The sequence below is a fragment of the Pongo pygmaeus genome, chromosome 8 (assembly GCF_028885625.2).
Source record: "Pongo pygmaeus isolate AG05252 chromosome 8, NHGRI_mPonPyg2-v2.0_pri, whole genome shotgun sequence".
Classification (NCBI taxonomy): Eukaryota; Metazoa; Chordata; class Mammalia; order Primates; family Hominidae; genus Pongo; species Pongo pygmaeus.
Window position 1 is genome coordinate 33,712,309 of NC_072381.2, and position 23,469 is coordinate 33,735,777.

General features: G+C 40.6%; 1 protein-coding gene across 49 annotated transcripts in view; it reads left to right on the top strand.

Annotated features, from left to right (window-relative positions):
• CCDC7 (coiled-coil domain containing 7) overlaps nucleotides 1-23,469 on the top strand; it is a 434,284-nt gene that overhangs the window by 232,668 nt on the left and 178,147 nt on the right. For 45 of the 49 annotated variants that reach the window (XM_054436378.1, XM_054436376.1, XM_054436382.1 and 42 more), the window contains one exon: nucleotides 10,859-10,969. The exons of the other annotated variants lie outside the window; for them this stretch is intronic. In XM_054436378.1, the coding sequence (XP_054292353.1) occupies nucleotides 10,859-10,969 (111 nt within the window). The remainder of the gene's footprint in view (nucleotides 1-10,858; nucleotides 10,970-23,469) is intronic. 49 annotated transcript variants of the gene reach the window in all.

Here is a 23,469-nt window from a genome sequence, read left to right on the forward strand (position 1 = left end):
GTTCACTCATGATTTGGCTCTCTGTCTGTTATTGGTGTATAAGAATGCTTGTGATTTTTGTACATTGATTTTTTATCCTGAGACTTTGCTGAAGATGCTTATCAACTTAAGGAGATTTCGGGCTGAGACAATGGGGTTTTCTAGACATACAATGATGTCATCTGCAAACAGGGACAATTTGACTTCCTTTTTTCCTAATTGAATACCCTTTATTTCCTTCTCCTGCCTAATTGCCCTGGCCAGAACTTCCAACACTATGTTGAATAGGAGTGATGAGAGAGGGCATCCCTGTCTTGTGCCAGTTTTCAAAGGGAATGGTTCCAGTTTTTGCCCATTCAGTATGATATTGGCTGTGGGTTTGTCATAGATAACTCTTACTATTTTGAGATACATCCCATCAATACCTAATTTATTGAGAGTTTTTAGCATGAAGGTGGTTGAATTTTGTCAAAGGCCTTTTCTTCATCTATTGAGATAATCATGTGGTTTTTGTCATTGGTTCTGTTTACATGATGGGTTACGTTTATTGATTTGCATATGTTGAACCACCTTGCATCCCAGGGATGAAGCCCACTTGATCATGGTGGATAAGCTTTCTGATGTGCTGTTGGATTCGGATTGCCAGTATTTTATTGAGGATTTTTGCATCCATGTTCATCAAGGATATTGGTCTAAAATTCTCTTTTTTTGTTGTGTCTCTGCCAGGCTTTGGTATCAGGATAATGCTGGCCTCATAAAATGAGTTAGGGAGGATTCCCTCTTTTTCTTTTGATTGGAATAGTTTCAGAAGGAATCATACCAGCTCCTCCTTTTACCTCTGGTAGAATTCGGCTGTGAATCCATCTGGTCCCGGACTTTTTTATGTTGGTAGGCTATTAATTATTGCCTCAGAGTGTCAGAGCCTGTTATTGGTCTATTCAGAGATTCAACTTCTTCCTGGTTTAGTTTTGGGAGGGTGTATGTGATGAGGAATTTATCCATTTCTTCTACATTTTCTAGTTTATTTGCACAGAGGTGTTTATACTATTCTCTGATGGTAGTTTGTATATCTGTGGGATCGGTGGTGATATCCCCTTTATCGTTTTTTATTGCATCTATTTGATTCTTCTCTCTTTTCTTCTTTATTAGTCTTACTAGCAGTCTATCAATTTTTATCATCTTCTCAAAAAATCAGCTCCTGGATTCATTGATTTTTTTGCGGGTTTTTTGTGTCTCTATTTCCTTCAGTTTTGCTGTGATCTTAGTTACTTCTTTCCTTTTGCAAGCTTTTGAATGTGTTTGCTCTTGCTTCTCTAGTTCTTTTAATTGTGATGTTAGGGTGTCAATTTTAGATCTTTCCTGCTTTCTCTTGTGGGCATTTAGTGCCATAAATTTCCCTCTACACACTGCTTTGAATGTGGCCCAGAGATTCTGGTATGTTGTGTCTTTGTTCTCGTTGGTTTCAAAGAACATCTTTATTTCTGCCTTCATTTCATTATGTACCCCATAGTCATTCAGGAGCAGGTTGTTCAGTTTCCATGTAGTTGAGTGGTTTTGAGTGAGTTTCTTAATCCTGAATTCTAGTTTGATTGCACTGTGGTCTGAGAGACAGTTTGTTATCATTTCTGTTCTTTTACATTTCCTGAGGAGTGTTTTACTCCCAACTATGTGGTCAATTTTTGAATAGGTGTGGTGTGATGCTGAAAAGAATGTATATTCTGTTGATTTGGGGTGGAGAGTCTGTAGATGTGTATTAGGTCCACTTGGTGCAGAGCTGAGTTCAATTCCTGGATATCTTTGTTGACTTTCTGTCTCGTTGATCTGTCTAATGTTGACAGTGGAGTGTTAAAGTCTCCCATTATTATAGTGTGGGAGTCTAAATCTCTTTGTAGGTCTCTAAGGGCTTTCTTTATGAATCTCGGTGCTCCTGTATTGGGTGCATACACATTTAGGATAGTTAGCTCTTCTTGTTGAATTGATCCCTTTACCATTATGTAATGGCCTTCTTTGTCTCTTTTGATCTTCTTTGGTTTAAAATCTGTTTTATCCGAGACTAGGATTGCAACTGCTGCCTTTTTTTGTTTTCCATTTGCTTGGTAGATCTTCCTACATCCCTTTATTTTGAGCCTATGTGTGTCTCTGCACGTGAGATGGGTTTCCTGAATACAGCACACTGATGGGTCTTGACTCTTTATCCAATTTGCCTGTCTGTGTCTTTTAATTGGAGCATTTAGGCTATTTACATTGAAGTTTAATATTGTTATGTGTGAATTTGATCCTGTCATTATGATGTTAGCTGGTTCTTTTGCTCGTTAGTTGATGCAATTTCTTCCTAGCCTCAATGGTCTTTAAAATTTGGCATGCTTTTGCAGTGGCTGGTACCGGTTGTTCCTTTCCATGTTTAGTGCTTCCTTCAGGAGCTCTTTTAGGGCAGGCCTGGTGGTGACAAAATCTCTCAGCATTTGCTTGTCTGTAAAGGATTTTATTTCTCCTTCACTTATAAAGCTTAGTTTGGCTGGATATGAAATTCTGGGTTGAAAATTCTTTTCTTTAAGAATGTTGAATATTGGCCCCCAGTCTCTTCTGGCTTGTAGAGTTTCTGCGGAGAGATCTGCTGTTAGTCTGATGGGCTTCCCTTTGTGGGTAACCCGACCCTTCTCTCTGGCTGCCCTTAACATTTTTCCTTCTTTTCAACTTTGGTGAATCTGACAATTATGTGTCTTGGAGCTGCTCTTCTCGAGGAGTATCTTTGTGGCATTCTCTGTATTTCCTGAATCTGAATGTTGGCCTGCTTTGCTAGATTGGGGAAGTTCTCCTGGATAATATCCTGCGGAGTGTTTTCCAACTTCGTTCTATTCACCCTGTCACTTTCAGGTACATCAATCAGACGTAGATTTGGTCTTTTCACATAGACCCATATTTCTTGGAGGCTTTGTTCATTTCTTTTTATTCTTTTTTCTCTAAACTTCCCTTCTCACTTCATTTCATTCATTTGATCTTCCATCACTGATACCCTTTCTTCCAGTTGATCGAATCGGCTACTGAGGCTTGTGCATTCGTCACGTAATTCTTGTGCCTTGGTTTTCAGCTCCATCAGGTCTTTTAAGGACTTCTCTGCATTGGTTATTCTAGTTAGACATTTGTCTAATTTTTTTTCAAGGTTTTTAACTTCTTTGCCATGGGTTCGAACTTCCTCCTTTAGCTCAGAGTAGTTTGATCGTCTGAAGCCTTCTCTCAACTCGTCAAAGTCATTCTCCACCCAGCTTTGTTCCATTGCTGGTGAGGAGCTGTGTTCCTTTGAGGAGGAGTGGTGCTCTGATTTTTAGAATTTTTTATTTTTCTGCTCTGTTTTTTCCCCATCTTTGTTATCTACCTTTGGTCTTTGATGATGGTGACATACAGATGGGGTTTTGGTGTGGATGTCCTTCCCGTTTGTTAGTTTTCCTTCCAACAGTCAGGACCCTCAGCTGCAGGTCTGTTGGAGTTTGCTGGAGGTCCACTCCAGGCCCTGTTTGCCTGGGTGTCAGCAGCGGAAGCTGCAGAACAGTGGATATTGGTGAACAGCAAATGTTGCTGCCTGATCGTTCCTCTGGAAGTTTTGTCTCAGAGGAGTACCCAGCCGTGTGAGGTGTCAGTTTTCCTTTACTGGGGGGTGCCTCCCAGTTAGGCTACTCTGGGGTCAGGGACCCATTTGAGGAGGCAGTCTGTCCATTCTCAGATCTCAAACTCCATGCTGGGAGAACCACTACTCTCTTCACAGTTGTCAGACAGGGACATTTAAGTCTGCAGAGGTTTCTGCTGCCTTTTGTTTGGGTATGCCTTACCCCCAGAGGTGGATTCTACTGAGGCAAGCAGGCCTCCTTGAGCTGTGGTGGGCTCCACCCAGTTCGAACTTCCCAGCCGCTTTGTTTACTTACTCAAGCCTCGGCAATGGCAGGCGCCCTTCCCCCAACCTCGCTGCCGCCTTGCAGTTTGATCTCAGACTGCTGTGCTAGCAATAAGCGAGGCTCTGTGGGCGTAGCACCCTCCGAGCCAGGCGTGGGATATATTTTCCTGGTGTGCCATTTGCTAAGACCGTTAGAAAAGCGCAGTATTAGGGTTCGAGTGACTCAATTTTCCAGGTGCCGTCTGTCACCCCTTTCCTTGGCTAGGAAAAGGAATTCCCTCACCCCTTGCACTTCCTGGGGGAGGCAATGCCTCACCCTGCTTCAGGTCGCGCTCGGTGCACTGCACTCACTGTCCTGCACCCACTGTCCGACAATCCCCAGTGAGATGAACCCGGCACCTCAGTTGGAAATGCATAAATCATTCATCTTCTGCGTTGCTCATGCCGGGAGCCATAGACTGGAGCTGTTCCTATTTGGCCATCTTGGCTCCTCAATATTAAACATTCTTACAGAAAAGAATTTTCAACCCAAAATTTCATATCCATCCAAACTAAGCTTCGTAAGTGAAGGAAAAATAAAATCCTTTACAGACAAGCAAGTGCTGAGAGATTTTGTCCCACCAGGCCTGCCTTACAAAAGCTCCTGAAGGAAGTGCTAAACATGGAAAGGAACAACAGGTACCATTCACTGCAAAAACATGCCAAATTGTAAAGACCATCGATGCTAGGAAGAAACTGCATCAACTAACGAGCAAAAGAACCAGCTAAGATCAAAATGACAGGATCAAATTCACACATAACAATATTAAACTTAAATGTAAATGGGCTGAATGCCCCAATTAAAAGACACAGGCTGGCAAGTTGGATAAAGAGTCAAGACCCATCAGTGTGCTGTATTCAGGAGACCCATCTCATGTGCAGAGGCACACATAGGCTCAAAATAAAGGGATGTAGGAAGATCTACCAAGCAAATGGAAAACAAAAAAAGGCAGCAGTTGCAATCCTAGTCTCTGTTAAAACAGACTTTAAACCAACAAAGATCAAAAGAGACAAAGAAAGGCATTACATAATGGTAGAGGGATCAATTCAACAAGAAGAGCTAACTATCCTAAATATGTATGCACCCAATACAGGAGCACCGAAATTCATAAAGAAAGCCCTTAGAGACCTACAAAGAGACTTAGACTCCCACACTATAATAATGGGAGACTTTAACACCCCACTGTCAACATTAGACAGATCAACGAGAGAGAAAGTTAACAAGGATATCCAGGTCTTGAACTCAGCTCTGCACCAAGCGGACCTACTGGAAATCCACAGAACTTTCTACCACAAATCAACAGAATATGTATTCTTCTCAGCACCACATCACACTTATTCCAAAATTGATCACATAGTTGGAAGTAAAGCACTCCTCAGCAAATGTAAAAGCAAAGAAATTATAACAAACTGTCTCTCAGACCACAGTGAAATCAAATTAGAACTCAGGATTGAGAAACTCATTCAAAACTGCTCAACTATATGGAAACTGAACAACCTGCTCCTGAATGACTACTGGGTAAATAATGAAATGAAGGCAGAAATAAATATGTTCTTTGAAACCAATGAGAACAAAGACACAACATACTGGAATCTCTGGGACACATTTAAAGCAGTGTGTAGAAGGAAATTTATAGCTCTAAATGCCCACAAGAGAAAGCAGGAAAGATCTAAAATCGATACCCTAACATCACAATTAAAAGAACTAAAGAAGCAGGAACAAACACATTCAAAAGCTAGCAGAAAGCAGGAAATAACTAAGATCAGAGCAGAACTGAAGGAGATAGAGACACAAAAAGCCCTTCAAAAAATCAATGAATCCAGGGGCTTGTTTTTTGAAAAACTCAACAGAATAGATAGATGGCTAGCAAGACTAATAAAGAAGAAAAGAGAGAAGAATCAAATAGATGCAATAAAAAATGATAAAGGGGATATCACCACTGATCCCACAGAAATACAAACTACCATCAGAGAATACTATAAACACATCTACACAAATAAACTAGAAAATCTAGAAGAAATGGATAAATTCCTGGACACATATGCCCTCCCAAGACTAAACCAGGAAGAAGTTGAATCCCTGAATAGACCAATAAGAGGCTGTGAAATAGAGGCAATAATTAATAGCCTACCAACCGAAAAAGGTCCAGGACCTGATGGATTCACAGCCGAATTCTACCAGAGGTACATAGAGGAGCTGATACCATTCCATCTGAAATTATTCCAATCAGTAGAAAAAGAGGGAATCCTTCCCAACTCATTTTATGAGGCCAGCATCATCCTGATACAAAAACCTGGCAGGGACACAACAAAAGAAGACAATTTTAGACCAATATCCCTGATGAACATCGATGTGAAAATCCTCAATAAAATACTGGCAAACAGAATCCAGCAGGATATCATAAAGCTTATCCACCATGATTAAGCTGGCTTCATCCCTGGAATGCAAGGCTGGTTCAATATACGCAAATCAATAAATGTAATCCATCATGTAAACAGAACCAAAGTCAAGAACCACATGATTGTGTCAATAGATGCAGAAAAGTTCTTTGAGAAAATTCAACAGTTGTTCATGCTAAAAACTCTCAATAAATTAGGTACTGATGGGACGTATCTCAAAATAATAAGAGCTATCTATGACAAACCCACAGCCAATATCATACTGAATGGGCAAAAACTGGAAGCATTCCCTTTGAAAACTGGCACAAGACAGGGATGCCCTCTCTCACCACTCCTATTCAATATAGTGTTGGAAGTTCTGGCCAGGGCAATCAGGCAGGAGAAGGAAATAAAGGGTATTCAATTAGGAAAAAAGGAAGTCAAATTGTCCCTGTTTGCAGATGACATGATTGTATATGTAGAAAACCCCATTGTCTCAGCCCCAAATCTCCTTAAGCTGATAAGCAACTTCAGCAAAGTCTCAGGATACAAAATCAATGTACAAAAATCACAAGCATTCCTACACACCAATAACAGACAAACAGGGAGCCAAATCATGAATGAACTCCCATTCACAATTGCTTCAAAGAGAATAAAATACCTAAGAATTTAACTTACAAGGTTTGTGAAGGACCTCTTCAAGGAGAACTACAGACCACTGCTCAATGAAATAAAAGAGGACACAAACAAATGGAAGACCATTCCATGCTCATGGATAGGAAGAATCAATATCGTGAAAATGGCCATACTGCCCAAGGTAATTTATAGATTCAATGTCATCCCCATCAAGCTACCAATGACTTTCTTCACAGAATTGGAAAAAACTACTTTGAAGTTCATATGGAACCAAAAAAGAGCCCGCATTGCCAAGACAATCCTAAGCCAAAAGAACAAAGCTGGAGGCATCACGCTACCTGACTTCAAGCTATACTACAAGGCTACAGTTAGCAAAATAGCATGGTACTTGTACCAAAATAGGGATATAGACCAATGGAAAAGAATAGAGCCTTCAGAAATAATACCACACATCTACAACCATCTGATCTTTGACAAACCTGAGAAAAGCAAGCAATGGGGAAAGGATTCCCTATTTAATAAATAGTGCTAGGAAAACTGGCTAGCCATATGTAGAAAGCTGAATCTGGATCCCTTCCTTACACCTTATACAAAAATTAATTCAAGATGGATTAAAGACTTAAATGTTAGACCTAAAACCATAAAAACCCTAGAAGAAAACCTAGGCAATACCATTCAGAACATAGGCATGGGCAAAAACTTCATGACTAGAACACCAAAAGCAATGGCAACAAAAGCCAAAATAGACAAATGGGATCTAATTAAACTGAAGAGCTTCTGCACAGCAAAAGAAACTACCATCAGAGTGAATAGGCAACCTACAGAATGGGAGAATATTTTTGCAATCTACCCATCTGACAAAGGGCTAATATCCAGAATCTACAAGAACTTAAATAAATTTACAAGAAAAAATCAAACAACCACATCAAAAAGTGGGCAAAGCATATGAACAGACACTTCTCAAAAGAAGACATTTATGCAGCCAACAGACACATGAAAAAATGCTCATCATCACTGGTCATCAGAGAAATGCAAATCAAAACCACAATGGGATACCATCTCACACCAGTTAGAATGGTGATCATTAAAAAGTCAGGAAACAACAGGTGCTGGAAAGGATGTGGAGAAATGGGAACACTTTTACACTCCTGGTGGGACTATAAACTAGTTCAACCATTGTGGAAGACAGTGTGCCGATTCCTCAAGCTTCTACAACTAGAAGTATCATTTGACCCAGAGATCCCATTACTGGATATATACCCAAAGGATTATAAATCATGCTGCTATAAAGACAACATGCACACGTATGTTTATTGCAGCATTATTCACAGTAGCAAAGACTTGGAACCAACCCAAATGTCCATCAATGATAGACTAGATTAAGAAAATGTGGTACATATACACCATGGAATACTATGCAGCCATAAAAAATGATGAGTTCATGTCCTTTGTAGGGACATGGATGAAGCTGGAAACCATCATTCTCAGTAAACTATCGCAAGGATAAAAAAACCAAATACCGTGTGTTCTCACTGATAGGTGGGAATTGAACAATGAGAAGACTTGGACACAGGACGGGGAACATCATACACCGGGGCCTATCATGGGGTGGGGGGAGGGGGGAGAGATAGCATTAAGAGATATACCTAATGTAAATGACGAGTCAATGGGTGCAGCACACCAACATGGCACATGTATACATATGTAATAATCCTGCACATTGTGCACATGTACCCTAGAACTTAAAGTGTAATAAAAAAATAAAAAATAAATAAGAAAACTAACCATAAAAAAAAAAACCTAGATCCTTCAGATGTGCAGTTTACGATAGGGTTTGTGTTCCTATGAGAATCTAATGCCACTGCTGATCTGACAGGAGGCAGAGCTCAGGCAGTAATGTGAATGATGGGGAGCAGTTGAAAATACAGATGCATCTTTGCTCACTCACCCACTGCTAACCTACTGCTGTGTGACCCGGTTTCTAATAGGCCACAGACCAGTACTGGTCATGGCCTCGGTGTTGGGGACCCTGATCTAGATTATTTCACTGACCCATTTGCCTGACCTTAGAGGAGGATTAATTTTAATTTGGCTCCATAAGCAGTAGGAGTGACACTTACCACCCTACAAATCTGAGACTTGTTAAAAATCTTATCATTGACTGCTCTCACTCTCGTCATTGACTGCTCTCACTCTCAAGCAAGAGACCAAGAGATCACCAGTATGGTTTGTGGGTCTGTATAGCCAAATAAATCTAAAAATGTATTTTAGTCATAGGGAAGATAGCATGGGTGTGCCAAAGTTGTCAGAACCCAAATAGAACCCAGTGGAAAAAGAAGGGTTTGGGTGTTCCCTTCTCATTCTCCGACTTTGCTTATCCTCCTTGAGCAAAACCTCTTCTGTCATGACACTCTAAAGGAGGGGTTTTATAGTGACACAGCCCACAAGGTACCACTAAGTTAGTTTAACAAGATTACCTCTTTCATCATGCAGGCAAATAATTCATGCCTCTAAGTTCTCCTAGATCACACAGGAAAGCAATCCCAAAGGGCTCTCCATTCCTTTTATTTAAGCCATGAGTCTCAATCCCTTGCTGGGTCATAAGCTGTCTGTCATTGCCTGGTACCTTTTTAGAACTAAGAGCTGTTATTGATGCAAATTAGCTCACAGGTTCTCTGAAAACTTTCAGTCTCATCTGCAGGGGACAATAGCAGTGGCCAAGGAATTGCTTCTCTAGCTTTCTCAGAGGCTGTCTGTTGGATCTCTAATTTGCCCCACCAGGCATCTTTGCCTGAGAGTCTAGGCCTAAAGAGAAGGACCACTGGTGTCCCTCAGAACCAAAAAGCTTATGTAAACAATCTGCTAGCACTTGCTGAGAGTGCCCCATGGTGTTGGACAGCACTTTCTAAGACCCACTGATAGGGCTGGCAGAGTGCACCATGGGACAGTCAGACTCTTGCAAATGATCCAGTAGTATCCCCCAAGAGGTCTCAACTCTAGCATCTCCCACAAATGTTCTGGGGATCTGCATGCTTTTTGCTTTTCCAGAAAGGCATTGTGCTTAATTGACTACCCTGCTCACAGCCATTTGTTACCAGGGGAGCTGCCAAGTGTGAAGGTGGTCAATTAAGATAGCAGGTGAAATTGAAGGTAACAATTAAGCCTTTATTCACTTACTGCAACAATATAAGCAAGAGTGTAAACATGGAAGGTCACTGACTCCATTAATATTACATTTTCCCACAAAAAGACATTGGGCAAGGGTAGGATGTATCAGCATAGATGGGAGGGTAACTTCTCACTGTATGTACAGCCATGTGTACCATATCATAAACCATATATATTCATCCACACATAGATACACATAATTATATACCATAATTGATATTATACCATTGTTTCTGGTGTGTATATATACATATATATATATTCTGGTGTGTGTGTGTGTATATATATACACACACACAAACACACACACACATACATGTATATGTATATGTGTGTATATATATACATATAACTGTGTGTGTGTGTACATATATATATATGTTCATTCAACCATTCTCCTGTGCTTAAAATCTCAACGGTTTTGAATTCTTTGCAATTACAAATAATGCTGTAATGAATGACCTTGAGCATATGCATTTTCATTGTTTGGTCTATGATTATGTATTAACCTAAAGTATAAATAACTTAAGGAAAGTAGAGACTAATATAAAACACATTTAATATCTAGGAATATTTATGAAATAATAATACATCTTCAACACACATTGAAACTTTTCTCACCATTTTCATGTCAGATCTAGCATTAAGGTAGTTTACTTATAACTTTATAAGATGAAAGAAAATGTTGTTTCCATTGTTATAAATTTGAATTCTAGGATTTCATAATAGATTTGTTTTTCTAGTAAGGGACTAAATTTCTCTCTAACATAGCTCATGATGAAGAATCAGGTGAAAATCTTATGCTTAAACATCAAGATTCAGTGTCAAAAATCCAAGTGCAATTAGAGAATCAAGAAACTTCTGAAGGAGAAGGACGTAGCAGTAAGTATAATGATGATAGCTATTTTATATTATTTTAAATTAATCTCAAAAGAACTTTTTTCTTTGGTTCATACTTATGTATTTGAGAACATATATTTTATAGATAATTTATACTCTGTAAATACTCTAACATAACTCAAGAAAGAAAACAAAGATAATTATATGTTTTGGTTAGAATTTCTTGTGATAATATTATTACACAACTTAATTTATGCTGTCAGTATCCATCTCAGGACAATAACAGGCTAATAATTGTCTCATAAAAGATGGGTACCTCTCATCTGCTGCTGGCCATTTATGGGCACCTCTGATCTGTTGTAGTCCCAATCAGTAGGCAGAAGTGTTGCCGAGATCTGTAACTGAAGCAACAAATGGAAATCAGGGAGGTACAAGGGCAGCCAGGGTGGCCAGTAGAAGGATTTCCGGGGTATCATGTTGGTCAAGGCCCCATTCAGAGGTAGTGGTCTTTATGATAACCTGATAGAGGATGCTGTCTGATCTCTGTGGCTTGAATGTGAGCATGGCAACAGATGAATGGTCCCACTTATTGCTCACATTATTTTTACTTTTCGAGTCAGAGCTGGCCAAAAGCATTGACAATCATCATCTCTGGAATGGAACACCATAGCCTTTACAGATTACACCCAGGAATTTCACTTCGGTTTTAGGTCCTTGTGCCTTGTCCAATGATAATGGCACAGTACATGCTGCACGTGGGTGAACAGAGCATCTGGTTCCTTTTGGGTAGTGTCCTTGTCTGAGCTCCCTAGGATGATTTCATAAACAGTGCAGAAGGTTAATGCTTCTTCCAGGAGTGGGACTTTGTCCAGGTCATAACCTATGCATTGATTACAGATAGTTGGGGAATTTTGGAAGCCTTGTGGAAAGATATTAGTGGTTTATTGTAACCTATCCTACATAATTCTAACTAATCCTGATCATCCTCTTGGAGAGGAATGCTGAAAGGATATTTGCTATGTCAATTGGTACATACCAAGTTCCTTCATCCTGGACAACAGCCTCTGTAACTGTCACAATGTCAGGTTACCATTGGTGCCAAAGGTAGCACTTACGCTTTTTAGAACCCTTATCAGTACAGAGTTTAGGCACCTGAGGTCTTTCACATAGGCCAGATGGGTCTATTGAATACAGAAATAGTGTACAGATAGTTGGCTTCTTAAAGCTCAGCAATGAGGGAAATTATTCCCTTTTTTATCCCCAGAGTGTTAATACCGGTTTTGGTAGACCTTGGTACTAGGTGCCAGTAGTTTGGTAGGTCATGATCTTCCACATATCCCACAGAATACCTGGACTGCAGCAAATCCCATCAGGAGGTGGGTGTAAATGCTAGTGTTGGTTCATATAGAAAATATATTTAACTAGTAATATATTCAGTAGTAGAGGCCATGACAATAAGGGTTTATAATGGCCCAAAGGGATCTACCCCATAGTTGGTTTAGAAAGAGGTCCTGTTTGTGGTGACCTCAGATTAAAAACTAGAAAGAATTATTTGTTTCCACCTCGTCCTCATGTCAGGGATTGTGAGGATCACAGTAATTTGTTGACCAGTATCCAGAAGGCCCAAGAAATGTCATTTTTTCCCACCCCCACTTCAAACTTTGTCCTAGGTGTAGGTCCTCAGTTCCCCACTGGGGACATAGGGACCTTGTACTAACCCCTAGTCATGCTCATTTGTGAAAGATGAGAGATCTGGGTAAAAGTAGGAAGGATCTGTATGTTAGACCCCACAATGTGTCACTCTAAATTTCATAAGATTACTTCCTTCATCAAGGAAGCAAACTACTCAAGTCTCAAGATTCACTGACAGGGTTAGAGAAAATAGCACTCATACTGTTCATAGTGGACATCACCATATGGACCTTAGTGCCTGGTGGGACCACCATGGCTCACTATCTGTTGGGGGGCCCATCAATCCTACTCCTTTGAGACCCTGTTGTTTGGTGACCAATCTCATAGATCTCCTCTAGAAGGCCATTGCCTGGATTGAGCAGCAGAGGGCACATGATTGCCATTTTTATGCCACTCTTTCCATTGGCCAGTGTTTGCTATCTGGGCAGCAGCCACATTTTCCATGCTCAAGATTTGCCAGTTAATATCTGGACTATATCTGATTGACATGACCTTAAGAGGAGGTTTGATAACCAGCAGAATTGAAACAACTGAATCTAGAAATCTGAATCTGGTCAACAATCTTATCGCCTGTTGTTTTCACTCTCACTGTGCAACCAAGGGACTATCAGGGTGGCTGGCCAGGATACTGTAAGAAGCCCTTTGTTGGTTCTCTAATTTGAACCACTGTGGGAGCTTGGTTAGAAAACTGGGGGCTACATTCCCAGGCAAGGTGGCCAAATAGGAACAGCTCCAGTCTGCAGCTCCCAGCGAGACCAATGCAGAAGGTGGGTGATTTCTGCATTTCCAACTGAGGTACTCGGTTCGTCTCATTCGGACTGGTTAGACAGTGGGTGCAGCTCAAGGAGGGCGAGCAGAAGCAGGGTGGGGCATTGCCTCACCCAGGAAGTGCAAGGGGTCGGGGAACTCCTTCCCCTAGCCAAGGGAAGCCGTGAGGGACTGTGCCATGAGGGACAGTGCCATCTGGCCCAGACACTATGCTTTTCCCACAGTCTTCGCATCACGCAGACCAGGAGATTCCTTTGGGTGCCTACACCACCAGGGCCCTAGGTTTCAAGCACAAAACTGGGCAGCTGTTTGGGCAGACACCAAGCTAGTTGCAGGAGTTTTTTTCATACCCCAGTGGCACATGGAATGCCAGTGAGACAGAACCGTTCACTCCTCTGGAAAGGGGGCTGAAGCCAGGGAGCTGAGTGGTCTTCCTCAGTGGATCACACCCTCACAGAGCCCAACAAGCTAAGATCCACTGGCTTGAAATTCTTGCAACCAGCACAGCAGTCTGAAGTCAACCTGGGATGCTCAAGCTTGGTGGGGGGAGGGGCGTCGCCATTGCTGAGGCTTGAGTAGGTGGTTTTCCCCTCACAGTGTAAACGAAGCTGCCAGGAAGTTCGAATTGGGTGCAGAACCCACCAAGGCGCAGCAAAGCCGCTGTAGCCAGGCTGCCTTTCTAGATTCCTCCTCTCTGGGCAGGACATCTCTGAAAGAAAGGCAGCAGCCCCAGCCAGGGGCTTATAGATAAAACTCCCATCTCCCTGGGACAGAGCATCTGGGGGAAGGGGCTGCTGTGGACGCAGCTTCAGCAAACTTAAATGTTCCTGACTGCTGGCTTTGAAGACAGCAGCAGATCTCCCACACGGTGCTCAAGCTCTGCTAAGGGACAGACTGCCTCCTCAAGTGGGTCCCTGACCCCAGTGCCTCCTGATTGGGAGACACCTCCCAGCAGGGGTCAACAGACACCTCATACAGGAGAGCTCCAGCTGGCATCTGGCCGGTGCCCCTCTGGGACAAAGCTTCCAGAGGAACAAGCAGGCAGCAATCTTTGCTGTTCTGCAGCCTCTGCTGGTGATACCCAGGCAAACAGGGTCTGGAGTGGACCTCCAGCAAATTCCAGCAGACCTGCAGAAGAGGGGCCGGACTGTTAGAAGGAAAACTAACAAACAGAAAGCAATAGTATCGACATCGACAAAAAGGAAACCCACGCAAAAACCCCCTCCAAAGGTCACCAACATCAAAGACCAAAGGTAGATAAATCCATGAAGATGAGGAAAAACCAGTGCAAAAAGGCTGAAAATTCCAAAAGTCAGAATGCCTCTTCTCCTCCAAAGGATCACAACTCCTCGCCAGCAAGGGAATAAAACAGGAGAGAGATTGAGTTTGATGAAATGACAGTAGTAGGCTTCAGGAGGTGGGTAATAACAAACTCCCCTGAGCTAAAGGAGCATGTTCTAACCCAATGCAAGGAAGCTGAGAACCTTGGTAAAATGTCACAGGAACTGCTAACTAGAATAACCAGTTTAGAGAAGAACATAAATGACCCAATGGAGCTGAAAAACACAGCACAAGAACTTTGTGAAGCATACACAAGTATCAATAGATGAATCAATCAAGTGGAAGAAAGGATATCTGAGACTGAAGATCAACTTAATGAAATAAAGCGTGAAGACAAGATTAGAGAAAATAGGATGAAACAAGGCCTCTAAGAAATATGGGACTATGTGAAAAGACCAAACTTATGATTCATTGGTGTACCTGAAAGAGACGGGGAGAATGAAACCAAGTTGGAAAACATGCTGCAGGATATTATCCAGGAGAACTTCCCCAAAATAGCAAGACAGGCCAATATTCAAATTCAGGAAATATAGAGAACACCACAAAGATACTCCCCGAGTAGAGCAACCCCAAGACACATAATTATCAGATTTACCAAGGTTGAAATGAAGGAAAAAATGTTAAAGGCAGCCAGAGACAAAGGTCAGGTTACCCACAAAGGGAAGCCCATCAGACTAACAGCAGATCTCTCTGCAGAAGCCCTACAAACCAGAAGGGAGTGGGGGCCAATATTCAACCTTCTTAAATAATTTTCAACCCAGAATTTCATATCCAGCCAAACTAAGCTTCATAAGCAGAGGAGAAACAAAATCCATTACAGACAAGCAAATGCTGAGAGAGATTTTTTCACCACCAGGCCTGCCTTACAAGAGCTCCTGAAGGAAGCACTAAATATGGAAAGGAAAAACCGGTAGCAGCCACTGCAAAAACATACCAAAATATGAAGACCAGTGACACTGTGAAGAAACTGCATCAACTAATGTGCAAAATAGCCAGCTAACATCATGATGACAGGACCAAATTCACACATAACAATATTAAACTTAAATGTAAATGAGAAAATGCCCCAGTTAAAAGACACAGACTGACAAATTGGATAAAGAGTGAATACCCATTAGTGTGCTGTATTCAGGAGACCCAATTCATATGCAGAGACACACAGAGCCTCAAAATAATGGGATGGAGGAATATTTACCAAGCAAATGGAAAACAGAAAAACCCAGGGGTTGCAATCCTAGTATCTAGTAAAACAGATTTTAAACAAACAAAGATCAAAAAAGACAAAGAAGAGCATTACATAATGGCAAAGGGATCAATGCAACAAGAAGAGCTGACTATCCTAAATATATATGCACCCAATACAGGAGCACCCAGATTCATAAAGAAAGTTCTTAGAGACTTAGACTCCCACACAATAATAGTGGGATACTTTAACATCCCACTGTCAATATTAGATCAATGAGACAGAAAATTAGCAAGGATATTCAGGACTTGAACTCAGCTCTGCACCAAGTGGATCTAATAGACATCTACAGAACTCTCCACCCCAAAGCAACAGAATATACACTCTTCTCAGCACCACATCGCACTTACTCTAAAATTGACCACATAATTGGAAGCAAATTATAACTCCTCAGCAAATGCAAAAGAATGGAAATCATAACAATCTCTCAGACCACAGTGCAATCAAATTAAAACTCAGGATTAAGAAATTCACTCAAAATCAGACAACTACATGGAAACTGAACAACCTGCTCCTGAATGACTACTGGGTAAATAATGAAATGAAGGCAGAAATAAATAAGTTCTTTGAAACCAATGAGAACAAAGACACAATGTACAAGAATCTCTGGAACACATTTAAAGCAGTGTGTAGAGATAAATTTATAGCACTAAATGCCCACATGAGAAAGTGGGAAAGATATAAAATCCATACCCTAACATCACAATTAAAAGAACTAGAGAAGGAAGAGCAAATTCAAAACCTAGCAGAAGGCAAGAAATAACTAAGATCAGAGCAGAACTGAAGGAGAGAGAGAGACACGAAAAACCCTTCAAAAATCAATGAATTCAGGAGCTGTTTTTTTTTTTTTTGAAAAATTTAACAAAATAGATAGGCCACTAGCCAGACTAATAAAGAGGAAATGAGTGAAGAATCAAATAGACACAATAAAAAATGATAAAGGGGATATCACCCCTGATCCCACAGAAATACAAACTACCATCAGAGAATACTATAAACATCTTTATGAAAATAAAGTAGAAAATCTAGAAGAAATGGTTAAATTCCTGGACACATACAACTTTCCCAAGACTAAACCAGGAAGAAGTCGAATCCCTGAATACACCAATAAGAAGTTCTGAAATTGAGGCAGTAATTAATAGCCTACCAACCAAAAAAAAAAAAAAAAGCCCAGGACCAGACAGATTCACAGCTAAATTCTACCAGAGGTATAATCAGGAGCTGGTACCATTTCTTCTGAAACTATTCCAAACAATAGAGAAAGAGGGACTCTTCCCTAACTCATTTTATGAGACCAGCAGCATCCTGATACCAAAACCTGGCAGAGACACAAAAACAACAGCAAAAATTCAGGCCAATATCTGTGATGAACATCAATGTGAAAATTCTAAATAAAATACTGGCAAACAGAGTCCAGCTGCACATTAAAAAGCTTATCCACCATGATCAAGTCAGCTTCATCCCTGGGACACAAGGCTGGTTCAACATATGCTAATCAATAAATGTCATCCGTCACGTAAACACAACCAATGACAAAAACTACATGATTATCTCAATAGATGCAGAAAAGGCCTTTGAGAAAATTCATGGTAAAAACACTCAATAAACTAGGTAATGATGGAATGTATCTCAAAATAATAAGAGCTATTTATGACAAACCTACAGCCAATATCATACTGAATGGGCAACAGCTGGAAGCATTCCTTTTGAAAACTGGCACAAGACAAGGATGCCGCCTCTCACCACTCCTATTCAACATAGTATTGGAAGTTCTGGCCAGGGCAATTAGGCAAGAGAAAAAAATAAAAGGTATTCAAATAGGATGAGAGGAAGTCAAATTGTCTCTGTTTGCAGATGACATGATTGCATATTTAGAAAATCCCATTGTCTCAGCCCAAAATCTCCTTAAGCTGATAAGCAACTTAAGCAAAGTCTCGGGATACAAAATCAATGTGCAAAAATCACAAGCATTCCTATACACCAATAATAGACAGAGAGCCAAATCATGAGTGAACTCCCATTCACAATTGCTACAAAGAAAATAAAATACCTAGGAATACAGCTTACAAGGGATGTAAAGGACCTCTTCAAGGAAAGCTACAAACCACTGCTCAAGGAAATAAGAGAAGAGATAAACCAATGGATAAACATTCCATGCTCATGGATAGGAATAATCAATATCGTGAAAATGGCCATACTACCCAAAATAATTTATAGATTCAATGCTATTCCCATCAAGCTACCATTGACTTTCTTCACAGAATTGGAAAAAACTACTTTAAATTTCATATGGAACCAAAAAATGAGCCCGTATAGTCAAGACAATCCTAAGCAAAAAGAACAAAGCTGGAGGCATCACACTACCTGACTTCAAACTATACTACAAGGCTACAGTAACCAAAACAGCATGGTACCGGTACCAAAACAGATATATAGACCAATGGAACAGAATGGAGGACTCAGAAATAATGTCACACATGTAGAACCATCTGATCTTTGACAAACCTGACAAAAACAAGCAACAGAGAAAGGATTCCCTATTTAATAAATGGTGTTGGGAAAAGTGGCTAGCCATATGCAGAAAACTGAAACTGGACCCCTTCCTTACACCTTATACAAAAATTAACTCAAGATGGAGTAAAGACTTAAACATAAGACCTAAAACCATAAAAACCCTAGAAGAAAACCTAGGCAATACCATTCAGGACATAGGCACGGGCAAAGACTTCATGACTAAACACCAAAGGCAATTGCAATAAAAGCCAAAATTGACAAATGAGATCTAATTAAACTAAAGAGCTTCTGCACAGCAAAAGAAACTATCATCAGCATGAACAGGCAACGTATAGAATGGGAGAAAATTTTTGCAATCTATCCATCTGACAAAGGACTAATATCCAGAATCTACAAGGAACTTAAACAAATTTACAAGAAAAAAACAACCTAATCAAAAAGTGGGTGAAGGATATGAACAGGCACTTTTCAAAAGAAGACATTTATGCAGCCAACAAACATGAAAAAAAGCTCATCATCACTGGTCATTAGAGAAATGCAGCTCAAAACCACAATGAGATACCATCTCACATCAATTAGAATGGTGAGCATTAAAAAGTCAGGAAACATCAGATGCTGGAGAGGATGTGGAGAAATAGGAATGCTTTTACACTGTTGGTGGGAGAGTAAATTAGTTCAACCATTGTGGAAGACAGTGTGGCGATTCCTCAGGGATCTAGAACTAGAAATACCATTTGACCCAGCAATCCCATTACTTGGTATATACCCAAACGGTTATAAATTATTATACTATAAGGACACATGCACACATATGTTTATTGCAGCACTATTCACAATAGCAAAGACTTGGAACCAACCCAAATGCTCATCAGTGATAGACTGGATAAAGAAAACATGGCCCATATACACCATGGAATACTATGCAGCCATAAAAAGGATGAGTTAGTGTCCTTTGCAGGGACATGGATGAAGCTGGAAACCATCATTCTCAGCAAAATAACACAGCAAACTAACAACACACAGCAAACTAACCAAACACCGCATGTTCTGTCTCATAAGTGGGAGTTGAACAATGAGAACATATGGGCACAGGGAGAGGAACATCACACACTGGGGCCTGTTGGGAGTTAGGGGGTCAAGGGGAGGGATAGCATTAGGAGAAATATCTAACGTAGATGATGGGTTGATGGGTGCAGCAAACCACCATGGCACATGTATACCTATGTAACAAGCCTGCACGTTCTGCACATGTATCCAGAACTTAAAGTATAATTATAATTAAAAAAAGACAATTGGGGGCTGAGGGAAGGATAATGATTCCCCTAAGAACATAGAATCTTATGTAAACATCCCTTAGAACTCTCTGAGAGCTGTCTGTGGCATTCAGTGCACTTTCTGAGACCCATTGGCATAGTTGATGACCCTCAGACTCTTGCAGATTATCTGTACGCACTACCTGAAAGTGCCCCAGAGGCTTTTCAGTATCTCCCCACATGCTCAGTAGTAGCTTCAGGAATTTTGCTTTATGATTGTATAATCCCAGCACTTTGGGAGACCGAAGTGGGTGTATTGCTTGAGCTCAGGAGTTCAAGACCAGCCTGGGCAACATGGCAAAACCCTGTGTCTACAAAAAAATGCAAAAATTAGCCATGCCTAGTGGCTCATGCCTATAGTCCCAGCTACTTGGGGGTGCTGAAATGGAGGATAGCTTGAGCCCAGGAGGTTGAGGCTGTAGTGAGCTGTGTTCACACAACTGTGCTCCATTCTAGGTGACAAAGTGAAACCCTGACTCCAAAAGAAAAAGAAAAGATATTTTATACTGTGAACTAATATGTAAATAACCCAAGATTAACTAAAAAAATAGCCCAGAATTGGTGACCTTTGGTTGAACTTTATAACACTATTTCATGGCTATGAGTCATAGACTCAGTATCCACTGATGTCCAGTAACAGGCCAAAATTTGTCTCATGAAGAATGTGTAGATTTCAGCTGATTTGGGGAGATTATGAATTCAAAAACCCAATGGACACCTCAGTCCTGTGTCAGTGTCTTTCTGCCATAGGCTCTAATTGGTGAACAGAGAAGTTGCTGAGACCTATAACTCAAAGGCAAATGTGGATCACAAGGACTCAGGGTAAAGTTAGCAGCATGGCCCATTGGAAAGCCTCCAGGCAATCATTTTGGTCAGAACACCACTCAAAAATGGCAGTCTTACTGGTAACACAATATATGGGTGTCATCTAGATTTCTGCTTGTGTGATGTGAATGTACTAGTAGCTGAATAGTCCCAATAGTCCCTGGGACTTCTTTATATTTGTTGGGATAGAGTGGGCCAAAGGCTTGGCAATTGTCTCCTCTGGAATAAGACCTTATGCCCCTTTCTAGATCACACCCTGGAATACACTTGGGTTTTAGGTCTTTGTACCTTGTCTGTATTCTTGGGCTAGCTGTATTGCTGCATGTGGGTCAACAGGGCAACAGTTTTTGTTTGGTAGTGTCTGGGCCCACCAGGAAGATGTCTTCAATATAGTAGAAGGTTAGAACAGGGACATGGATATTGAAAAGAGTATTTGAGATGTCAGTTGTTGTATATTAAGTTCCTTTGTCTTGGGCAGTAGCCTCTGTGACAGTCACAAAGTCAGTACTGCCAGTGCTTAGGGCTACACTAATGCAATGAACTGCCAATAATCAATCGAATCTCTGTGTGTACCCAAGGCCAGTACACAGGCCCCATGGGGTTATTGAATGGAAAGTTAGTCCCATAGAAAACTGGCTTTATTAAGCTCAGAAATGAAATAGTTATATCTTTTCTCCCCTAGTTCATGGATTTTTTTTGGTAGACAATAGCATTAGGTACTATTAGTCAGGTAAATTCATGGTCCCCACATATCCCACCAAATGACCCTAACTAGAGCAATTTTCTTTGGGGCTTAGGAATGAATGCAAGCAGGAATATACTAAAACAATGTATCTATACTGTTATACATTCAGTAGTGGGGGCCATAACAATGGAGGTTTTAGTGGTCCAGTGGGACCCATGCATACTTGTGTTTGGGTAAGAGTGTTGGTGAAGTTGGCTTCACACCCCAAGCCAAAGAGCAGTGTCTGTTTCTCCTTAGTATTAGGTTCCTAGTGCTACCATAACAAATTACCACAAACTAGGTAGCTTAATCAATGGAAATTTACTGTCTCAGAATTCTTGAGGCTAGTAGTACAACATAAGGTATCAGCAGGGTTGGTTCTTTTTGAGGGACTGTCAGTGAGAATCTGTTAAATGCCTCTATTCTAATTTCTGGTAGTTCATTGGCAACATTTGGTGTCCCTTGGCTTGGAGATGCATCACTCTGGTCTCCGCTTTCATCCCCACGTGACTTTTTCTCAGTATACTTGTCTCTTATCTAAATGTTCTGTTTTTTAAGAATATTATTCATATTGGACTAAAGCCGACTGTAATGATCTCATATTTACTTGATTACCTTTGTAAAGACCCTATTTCCAAACAAAATCATTTTCTGAGGCTCTAGGGTTTAGGAATTCTACAAATTTGGAGAAGATAGCGGGGACAATTCAACCTATAACAATCTACTCTCTGATTCTAAATATTCATGTTCTTCCCGTATGCAAAATACATTCACCCCATCACAACATCTCCAAAAGTTCAACGCTAATTCCAAAATCTTCTCTAAGCATCATCAACTCAAAGTTCCAAATTTCATCATTTAAATCATTCAGATAATTATGGGAGAGACTTGGGATATGATTCATCCTGTGCAAAATTCCTATTCATTTATGAACCTGTAAAACCATACATCTCATTATCTGCTTCCAAAATGCAATGGTGGGGCAGGCATAGGACAGACATTTTCATTCCTAAAGGGAAAAATTGGAAGGAAAAAAAGGGGTCACAAGTCCTAAACAAATTCAGAATCTGGCAGGGTAAATTTCTTTAGATTTTCAGACTTGAAAGTAGTCCTCTCGGCTCAATGCCCTGTCCTCTGGGCCTAGTGGTGTATGGCCCTGCCTCCTTTGGTCTAGGTGGTGGCCCACCTCTTCAAACAGAATGGGGCAACAGCCCAGCCCTCTGGCCTGTGTCTTCTGGGCTTTTGGTGACAGTAGAAGCCCCATTGGTATTTGGACCATCCTTAGGGTCATTTTTCCTTTTTCTTGAAGGATAACACAATTGCAGCAGAATAGTTCTATTGACCTGTTTCCTGTCTATAGAATCTTAGCAATCTGAAAGCCAACTTCTGTTTCATCCTTTCTCTATCTCCTTTAGTTCAGGTTGTCAGGATTTCTGTTGAGATGGTTGATTAGATCCACAATTCACATATCTCATCTATTTAGCAAATAGTTGTGCAGTCACATCCTTGGTGTTCTTTCCACAGTGTGCTTTCTTATTTTTTTCAATACTGATAGGCTGAAGATTTTCTGAATTTTCATGTTCTGTTTTCATTTTGCTTAACAATTCCTTCTTTGATTTATCCATTTCCCTCTTGCCTCTTACAATAACAGAAAAGAGAAACCAAGATGTGCCTTAAACACTTTACTTAGAATCTTCTCAGGTAAATATCCAAGTTCATTGCTTATAAATTTTACTTTCCACCCAACAGACACAATTCAGACAAACTCTTTGCAATTTTATAACAAAGATCACCTTTCCTGCAGTTTCCAATATGTTCTTCATTTCCATCTGAGACCTCACTAGAAGCACCTTTAACATTCATATTTCTATCGACATTCTGTTCATGACAATATGTATGTATATCTAAGATGAGAGAAGCTTTCTCTGTAGTTCTTCCCTTTTCTTTCTGAGCTTCACCAGAATCACCTTTAGTATCCATATTTCTACCAACAATCTCTTCAAGGTAATCTAAGTTTTTTTCTATCATACACCTCAAAACTCTTGCAGCCTCTACCCATTACCCAATTCCAAAGTCATTTCCACATTTTAAAGTATTTGTTACAGCAGTGATCTACTTCCCA